Source organism: Heterocephalus glaber, unplaced genomic scaffold (genome assembly GCF_053883595.1).
Source record: "Heterocephalus glaber isolate CG9 unplaced genomic scaffold, H.glaber_assembly_v1.0 deba00001569, whole genome shotgun sequence".
Taxonomy (NCBI): Eukaryota; Metazoa; Chordata; class Mammalia; order Rodentia; family Bathyergidae; genus Heterocephalus; species Heterocephalus glaber.
In genome coordinates, this window is record NW_028258354.1 from 506,610 (window position 1) to 516,323 (window position 9,714).

The following is a 9,714-nucleotide window of genomic DNA, read 5'->3' on the forward strand; positions in this document are numbered from 1 at the left end:
CATGAGAATGTGAGATTCAAGAACAGCATTTCCTAAAGGCTCACTAAATTTTATTTTATATAAATGTTCTCCACAGGTACTCTATTTTTTCAAAAATGAAATATCTATTAGAAACTACTTTAAACTATGTCATCAGAGAAATCAGCATAGATTGCCTTAATGCATGTTTGTATTTCCATTGATGAAAACAAAATGTTTAGTTTTCCAGGGAAGCATCTAAGATATACATAATCTTTCAGATTACAGGTTAGCATTGCCTCCAAGATCACTTTCCAGCTGAGCATTTTAGTTTAGGCCCATCAATTCAGTAACTTGGTTTGGATTGTTAGCTTAATGCAGTTGATCCAGTCTGTCTAGTTCTTCAAGCCAACAACTGTGTACCACTCTTTGCCTATTCAGTGACTCTGAATAGAATTAGAAGGATGTCTGGAGGTGCTTTGCCTGGAGTGTGGATGGGTGAGTGCGGGAACAGGCAAGTGTGGGAGTAGCTTCTTGTCATCCCTGGTAGCCTCACAAAGCCCATGACAATGGATGCCATCCCCAGCAGTCAGTTAAGTATAAGGTTCTTGAAGCAGTTTGAGAGATCTTCTCTCTAGAAGTTTTCTTCTAGAGGAAGACTTCTGGAACAGTTGTTAAAAACAGAAGTCATAAATAATCCTTCTCCTGCCTTCTGAGATCTAAGGAATTCTCCCCTTAGGTAATAGGTTTTTCTCTACTTCCACTATAACCATGTTCAGAGTTATGGCTATTCAAGCAGCCATATTTTCATGTTTTGTTTGTTTGTGCTTCCTATCATACCCTTCTCATACCCTTGGGTCAGTTAAGTGAGGAACAAGGATATTTTTATAAAGTTAACTAAAATTAAGTTTGAATCACTTAGGCCTCTTAGTGCATTTTTGGCTATGATAGAATAACTGAAGCTGGGTCACCTATTAAGGAGAAAGCTTTATTTTGGCTAGTGTTTCTAGAGGCAGAGAAGTCCAAGACCAGATGGCTGCAGCAGTTAAAGGGCTCATGCAACTTCAACTCATGACAGAAACTCAAAGGGCAAGTGAGCTTATATGAAAGAGAAGAAAGGGGGCAAGCTCCTACAATAACTAGACATTGATCTTTTTTTTTATTAAATTCTTTTATTGGTACCTTGTAGGTATACAACACAATTACATTTCTCACTGGGAATTGTACCTTTACATAATGCTTCTTGGTTCTTATTTTTTCCCCGTTCCTAGCCCTACCTTCACGCCCTCCATCCTTCTCTATTTACAAAGACTTTATTTGCATTTTTTCCATTTCTCATCATTTTTCCTTTCCCTTCTTTCCTTTCCCCTGCCCCTCCCACTACCCCTACCTCTTTACTCCTTAACAGTTTCCACCTCCAGTCTACGGCCATACCACACTGAGTGCGTCCGATCTCATCCACCTGTAAACATCTTCAAAATGGCAATTAAATTTGAACATATTTTTTAAAAAAGATATTCAAATCTCAGCTTTGTCATTAATTTTACACATCTATATACTATATTTCCAAGTCACTGTTACCATGATTTCTTTAAAAACATGGTACTCTTAGAGACAAGTTAAAATAAAAGATCAAATAGTAATTTTGTCTTTACTTGTGTCTTTATTGCTCTACCTTGATTTATGTAGGTGCATTATTTGTACACATATTATTTTCCTTCTCCCTGAGAAACATTTAAAAAATATATTTAAGAGGCCTATGTACTGGGGATGAATTCCTTAATTTTTTTTTTTTTTGAGCAAGTACTTGTGCAAGTACTCTTGATTGTCAACTTCACTGGATTAAGAGACCCACAGAGAGGTGATCGAATAATGAAAAGTTAATGTCATTGATGAGTCAACCCATTGATGAGTTGATATCTGAATAAGCAATTAGAAGGAAGGGCCTCAATAGAGGAAATGTATCAGACGGTTTGAACTTAGAGCCTATACCTGGCCCCTGGTTCCTTCTTGAGCTCTGCTCGTCTCTTTGTTTCCTGACTGCTATAAATTGAAGAACTTTCCTTGGCCACATCCTTCCACCACAATATTTCTGACTTGGTGCCAGTTAAACATGGACTGAAACCTTGAAACCATGAGCCAAAATAAGCTTCTGCTCCTATACGTTGTGAGGGTCAGGTATTTTGTCCCAACAAAAGAAAGTTGAACAATGTAATATGTGTTTCTCATTAATTTCTAGAAGATCATTTCACTGAATATAAAATACTTGGTGTTTTTTTCTCTTTCAATTTTCTCATGATCTTTTATATTCTTCTTGATCTCATGATTTCAAATGAGATGTCAGAAAGTTCCTCTATATGTCAAATGGTTTCTATTTCTGACTCTCTTCAATATTTTCTCTTTCTCTTTGATGTCATACCATCTGAACATTTTATGCTTAATTGTGTAATTTTGTTTATTTGGGTTTCTTTTTAGTATAAAGGGCCCACATGGATGGTTCTACACTGTTGGCCTGTGTTACACCTGTGGAACCTCAATCTTAGGACATTCTTAATATTTTAAGGAAGCTCCCAGGTAACCTGCCAGGTCTTGACATTCTGGTAGATATTACCTTTATAATCTAGTTCAGGAAATAAACCTGCCTTTTTTGCCTGGAGAGAAATATTATCTTTATCTTCCAACCTGGATTGGATAAAAACAACTTCAACAAAATAATACAAAACAAGAGATAATAAAAGATGTGTAGAAATACTGTAGAAAATTGCAGCCCAGCAGTCATGGCTGATATAATTGTCACCACTGGTTGTGTGAAACAAACCTTTAAGGCGTAAAGGTAATATCACCTTAGTTATTTCATCTCGAAGTATCTTAAATCTGTAACCCAGAATGGATGCAATATTAACAGTTCATTGTTTCAAGTACTATCACTTGGAAAGACATTTGCATGAAATTTAACCTCAAATAAGTTGTATTGGGTAGAAAGCAATATTCCTGCAAATATCCTAATGTGCAGGCTGTTTCTAACCACACTAAGGGATCTGAAAGAAAGATTACAGGGCCGGGGATTTAGCTTTAGCTCAGAGGGTCTGCCACCTGCCTCGCAAGCGCAAGGTCCTGAGTTTGATCCCCGGTACTGGAAAAAAAAGATTGTTGTGAGAAAATTACAAATTTACGCCTTTTAATTCTTAGCCTGACACATAGCAAAATCATAGATTTGTAGGGGCTTCTGGTATTACCTGTTAATCTATAAGAGTGCATTCACTAAATCAATAGCTTGATATTTAGTACTGAATTTTCCCAACTATCTTCAGTAAATGGGCCACAACTTGAAAGACAAATGTAATCAATATCAACATTGCTATCAAATTAAGCTCATGGTGGGTTGGGGATTTAGCTTAGTGGTGCCTCCAGGAAAGCGCATTGTCCCAAGTTTGATAGACAGTACAAAAAGAAAAATTAAGCTGATGGGATCATTGCCATCTTCTGGTATTTACCTCTGTCATGAAGGGTAAATTATCAAGTTGAATGGGCATGAAGAATGAATCGCTACTCATAGATTTGTTTCCTTGGTCTTCAATGCTATTAAGCTCTGTGGATTTGCCAGGTAAAATAATGCTTTAGATTTATTATTTTTTAGTGAGGGAGACTCCTGGTTTTCCCATGACCCATCCCATGATTCTCCTAAATGAATTAGTTATCTCTTTAATCCTGATGTCAGTTGACCCTGAAAGCAAACCTAGGCTCTTATTTTTCAAGGTGTTATAGCAATGTTAACTTAATTTACATCCTTACCAGGTCTATTTTATGACAATTCATTGACTGGCATATGAGGATGATGGGTATCAACAGGAATATAGAGGAATGCAGATATTTCAAATATTTCTGATTTTTCCAGAACAAAATCATAGTGGAATTCATTGTCAGCAAAAGTTATCCCTCCTTTTGTGTCTTATAGTACTATTGTGTTCAAAGGCACTAATGACCTGAGATGTCATAGTTTAATTTAAAGAGTATTCCAGATAACCACTTTCCCCATGCCTGTAAATATTTACTGCCTCTTAAATAAATAGCCATCCCAGCATAATGTAGGGAGCCTACTAAAAAGTCAAACCTTGCGGTGGCACACTTCTGTAAACCTAGCCTCTGGAAGGATGGGGCAGGAGAATCCCAAGTTTGAGCCTGCCTTAGACAACTTAGCAAATTAGGGAGAACTTGTCCCAAAATAAAAACTTAAAATTGGCCGAGAATATAAATGAATGTGAAGTTCTTGGGTTCAGTCCTTATTACTCCAAAAACCCCCACCAAACTTCAAATGAAATGACAAATGCAAATAGTATTGTAGTAACCTACTTATTATGCTGACAAATGCCAGAAAAATATGTGAGAATAATTACTTAGGTCAATATTTCATACAGACATATATTTCTAGAGATCATGGAAGTAACAGATACGCTCAAGCTTATCCTCAAGGTTATAATTTTAAATTACTTATTTTAATGAAGAAAAATAAATCCTAAGATGTAGGGTGTTAGTGACAGGGGGCAGTCTCATCATATTCAATTCACATACATATGTCCTATCTATGTAACCAGAAAAAACCCAGAGGAAAATCCTCCTTAAAACTATTGACATATTCACAAAGTGGTTAACTAACAGCTTTAAAAAGTATGGTAACCTCCAGCCTGAAATGGAGATAGTTTATTAAAATGAACTTCATTGGAAAGGATGCATAAGAGGAAGCCAGAGCCTATTTTATAGCACTTAACTGACAGTAGTAAGTTGTGGTTACTTATTGATCAGTAAAGCAGAAGTAGTAGTCAAATTTGCATGGTGCATTTTAGTAATGGAAAACATCATGGAACTCTAAATACTAAAACAGATAATTAAACTTTTAAGTATTTCATTGGTCTGTATAATTGAAAGGACTCTAAGATGAGAAAAGGACAAATGACTCAACCATTATAATAGAGGGTAAATTCCATAGCCAATGACAGACTTCAGTCACTTCACAGAGCCAGAACCCATGAAGAATGGTTTTTGTAGAAGGGTCTTACATTGCTATTAATATCAAAATCTTCCTCTACTCTTTCTCAAATGATGCATGTTCTTATGCCAGGGAAAAAAAACTGTCCAGTTAAGTCACTGAAACAGATTATTCAAGGACTGTGTGGCTTCATCTCTGAGTTAATCTTAATTCCTATAACTATAGAATGCTGCTGTGTTCAGTTATCAGAGTAGAGAAAAACAGAGCGGAAAGAAGTTTCATTGATAAACAGTGATTATGTGCTAGTCTACTTTATAGTGATTTTCTTGCATATGTAAAATTTTCCTGAGCAGATAGTTAAAATACAGAAATCCAAGTGTATCCCTCACTAACAATAAATCTAAAGCATTGTTTTACCTGGCAAAACTACATAAAATAGTATCTTCAAAGACCTAAGAAACAAATATATGATGAGTGATTGATTCCCTATCCCCATCTAACTCAACAATTTACCTTTTCTAACACAGATGAATATTAGGAGACAATGAGTCAATCAGCTGAATTAGGTAGCAACTTCAGTTGCATCTATCTTTCAAGTTATGGCCCATTCAGTGGAAAATATTGGGAAAATACCAGTACTAAATACCAAGTTGTTAATCTGGTGAATGCAATTTTATAGATTAAGCTATAGATTAAGCTTCTGGCACTGCCAGAAATAGTTGTCATAACTTGTCACATAAAATAGTATACTCTCATTTTCTGGGACTTTGTCATAACTTATTCCTTGAAGCAGCAAACCACAGCCTACAGGCCAATGATAACCCAAGAACTATGTTTTTCATAGCCTTCAATCTAACAATGTCTTTTACCTGTTAGAAGGTTGACAGGAGGAAGAGGAGAAAAAAAAGAAAGAAAGAGAAGTGTATGAGAAGTATATGACGATATGCCAACTAGATTTTTTTTTAAAACGTTTCAGATTCAGTATTTCAAGAAAAGTACTTTTAAGATACACATTAGTGAATATTGCACAAGTTTTTAAGGTAAATATATTCCAATTTTCTCTTTTTGGTGATGACAAGTACTGTATTACCAGTACTGTATTTTTATAAAGATTTGACCCGGCCACTCTGTTCAAAATTATGTGGTATTTTAACAATCTGTGAAAATGTAACTAGATTTCAGAAGAATATTGAAATAAATAAAAAATTTGGAAACTGATCTTTTGAAATTTTTGTCTTGAATTTCGTTATGGGACATAATGTAAAATATTACATGTGAAAATGCTCAGCTACACATAAGAAAACTTGGAAATCAAGCCATATTAATCTCTTTCAAAATTGTTCCAATAAAGAATAAATTTGCTTTAAAATTTTATATAGAAATACAAAATCAAGACAGATAATTAACATTAGATGAGAAAGAAATTTAGCAGTTTAAATAATATTTGAATTGGACTGAATATTCATTTATTTTAAGATATGTGTACATTATTATAAAACATTAATTTTGAATTATACAATTCTTCTAACCACTACTTAGCATAAACTTGGGATAAGATTTTCAGATCACTTATTAGAAGTATTAAATAAATAAATATTTGCCAATATAATAAATGTAATTAAAATAAAAGTAATATCTCTACCATTAGTAAGATTGGTACAATGTGATGAATATAATAAACAATAATGCCATCAAATAGTTAGAGAAATGTGAAGAGATTCACTATAACAAAATGATAAAAATTTTAAGGTGATGGGTATGCTAAGTACCCTCAGGTGATCACTAGACAGTGTTTACACAAATCAGAATATCACATTGTGATTCATAAATATATACAAATATATATGTCCATCAATCAATAATTATAACTTATTAAAATATTATGTGATGTAAAACATATTGTTTCTTTTTAATCCTTTCATTTCTATTTCTCTATGAAAATTTAAAATTTTTTTGCACTGTTGTAAATATATAATTTTAAATATTAAATATTTTCTTTCTCACATGCCCTGCTATCAAGTTTGGCCCATCAATTACACATAATACACATTTAGAAATTACATTTTTGTATTAAATTAAGATGTGTTATGTACATGTACCACCCCACCATAAGGAATGTAATCATTAGGTACTGCAAAGACATACTAATTTAAAAAGAAAAATTAAAAAATTGAAACAATCGGCATAATTAAAATACTATTAAATTGATTTGCTCCAAGTTTCTACTAAACATTGGGCAAAAAAATCATATTTCCCATTTTTACATCCACTAGTAATAAAGTAATCAAATCTAGGTAATTTATTAAAATTTACATAGAATACCTAACAAATTAAATCTCTAAATTTCAGACCATGAAATGAACAGAAAAATTGAAGTCCTACTTTTTCTCTGAGAGACACTTGAGAGGAAATCAGTAGAAATAAAAAGGCAAATTAATTTAACCATAAACAAAAAATATATTTCTTGTGCTTTCAGCATGAGGGACAAATAGCAGTAAGGGTTAGGATTTGGGGATTGGGCAGGCCACAGTGAAAGTTATAAATCAAGGGAAAGGTCATATAATTTTGAATATAGCAGCAGAAGGTCACACTCTACTCTTGCTTCTTGTACTCATAAACTTACTAATGTCATTAGAGAGCTTTACTTCATTGAGAAAGCTTCAATCCTCTTGGTAATGTGTTTAAAAGCATCTTTCACTTGTTTGTTTCTCAGTGTATAAATGAAGGGATTCAATATGGGAGCAACAGAAGTACTGAGCAGAGCTATCCCTTTATTTAAAGACACTCGTTCCTTTGCAGAGGGTTTCATGTACATGAAGATGCAGCTGCCATAAGAAATGGAAACAACAACTATGTGGGAAGAACATGTGGAAAAAGCTTTCTTCCTCTGCTGAGAAGAAGGTATTCTCAGAATGGTCCTGATGATGTTTGTGTACGAGAGGATCACTAATACTAGTGTCACAAGGAGTGTCAGAATGGCTGAGAGAAGTATCATAAACTCTATTGTGTCTGTGTCTGTGCAAGAGAGCTGCAGTATAGGAGAAACATCACAGAAGAAATGATCGACCATGTTGGTTGCACAGAAATCAAGCTGGAGACCCACAAGGAGTGGTGGAAATATGATCAGAAAGCCAGACACCCATGAAGCAAAGACTAGCAAGTTGCACACTCTGCTGCTCATGATAGTCATGTAGTGTAGGGGCTTGCAAATAGCCACAAAGCGGTCATAGGACATAGCAGCCAGGAGAAAAAATTCAGTTGCCCCCAAGAGGATAGTAAAAAACAGCTGTGCTGCACAGTCACTGTAAGAAATGCTTTTATCTCCTGTTACCATGCTGACAAGAAATTTGGGGATACAGACAGTTGTAAATGAGATTTCTAAAACTGAGAAATTTCGGAGGAAGAAATACATGGGGGTCTTGAGATGAGAATCCAATAGGGTAAGGGTGATGATGGTTAAATTCCCTGTAACACTCAACAGGTAAGTGAAAAACAGGAGAAGAAAAATGACTACCTGTAACTGTGGATCATCTGTCAGTCCAAGGAGAATAAAGACTGTCACTGTTGTGTGGTTTCTCATGGCTGATTTCTATTTTAAATAAACAAGAAGAGAAAATTAGAAGCAAAGGGGTTGGATCTACATGAGATGCTTCTTGAGATCATTCACAAAAATATTGCTAACCACATCCAACCTCCTTCAGTAGTCATCAGTAGTAGCTTATGAAAAGTGTTCATATAATTTTTATTCAAAACTTCACTAAGTATAAATTTTTTAGTTTGTTTGAGTTTCCCAAAGTATATAAATCCAAGCAACCTACAGGGATAATATAGTGTATTGATAATGACATAAAAATATAAAAGCAAAAATTATAACAATTTAATTTTTTTGGTAACATTTGATTTTTCCAACATATATACTTCATATTAAATTATTTTATATTATTTGATGACTCAATCTTCTCCCTTGCCTTAAAATCAACATGCAGTTGACTTAAATATCTCCAGATCACTGAGATTTTCATATCTTCATCAAACTTCTGAATATTCGTCAAGATTTGCATCTTCATGACCACTACTATTTCCTACTTTTCCCTACTTTTTCTGAAGATTTGAATTCATTTTCTTTTTGTTTTCTGAGTCTGCCATGTATTTTTTTCCTCTATATTTACCTTCCATAGACATAAAGAAAGATAAATTTGAGTCATTCACAGGAAAATAGGTGCACATTGAAAACATAATGTTAAGTAAAACAAATCAGACACACAAGCTTAAATATCACATAGATTCTCTCATATGAAAAACCTAAAATATAAAGGAAGAGCAAAGTATAAGTTAGACAAGAGGAAGTAGAGGTAGATATGTCTTCAATGGGAAAGGGATTAAGAGATGGAGGAACGGGCCCAGGGATTTAGCTCAGCGGTTTTGCCACCTGCTGCGCAAGCACAAGGACCTGAGTTCGATCCCCGGTACCAAAAAAGAAGATATGTTATGTACATGTACCAACTGCACACAAAGAATATTGAAATTATGCATTGCATATATACAAAAATGAAAAAAACCAAAAGATGAATGGAAGGAGGGAAGGGAAAGGGGATTTAAAAAAGGAATTCAGGTGTAGTATGTACATGCACCAATTACTTAGAAGAAATGCAAACATTATGTACTGCAAACATGTACTAATAAAAAATGAAAAAAATCCTTACATTGACAAATCATAATTATATACATGTACTTATGTTGATTACCCTCTTTTCTTTCATATACACACAAGT

At 34.2% G+C, this 9,714-nt stretch overlaps 1 protein-coding gene across 1 annotated transcript; it reads right to left on the reverse strand.

The window, feature by feature from the left end:
- Window positions 1-7,583: 7,583 nt before the first annotated feature.
- On the reverse strand, window positions 7,584-8,540 carry LOC101725710 (olfactory receptor 6C74). The gene has a single exon (XM_004875459.2). It carries the CDS (start codon window positions 8,520-8,522, stop codon window positions 7,584-7,586), a length of 939 nt encoding a protein of 312 aa, XP_004875516.1. The 5' UTR covers window positions 8,523-8,540.
- Between the last annotated feature and the right edge of the window lie 1,174 nt (window positions 8,541-9,714).

What these genes read in the sequence shown, in the direction of transcription:
- LOC101725710 (XM_004875459.2), bottom strand. Translation starts at nt 8,522, where the DNA reads ATGAGAAACCACACAACAGTGACAGTCTTTATTCTCCTTGGACTGACA.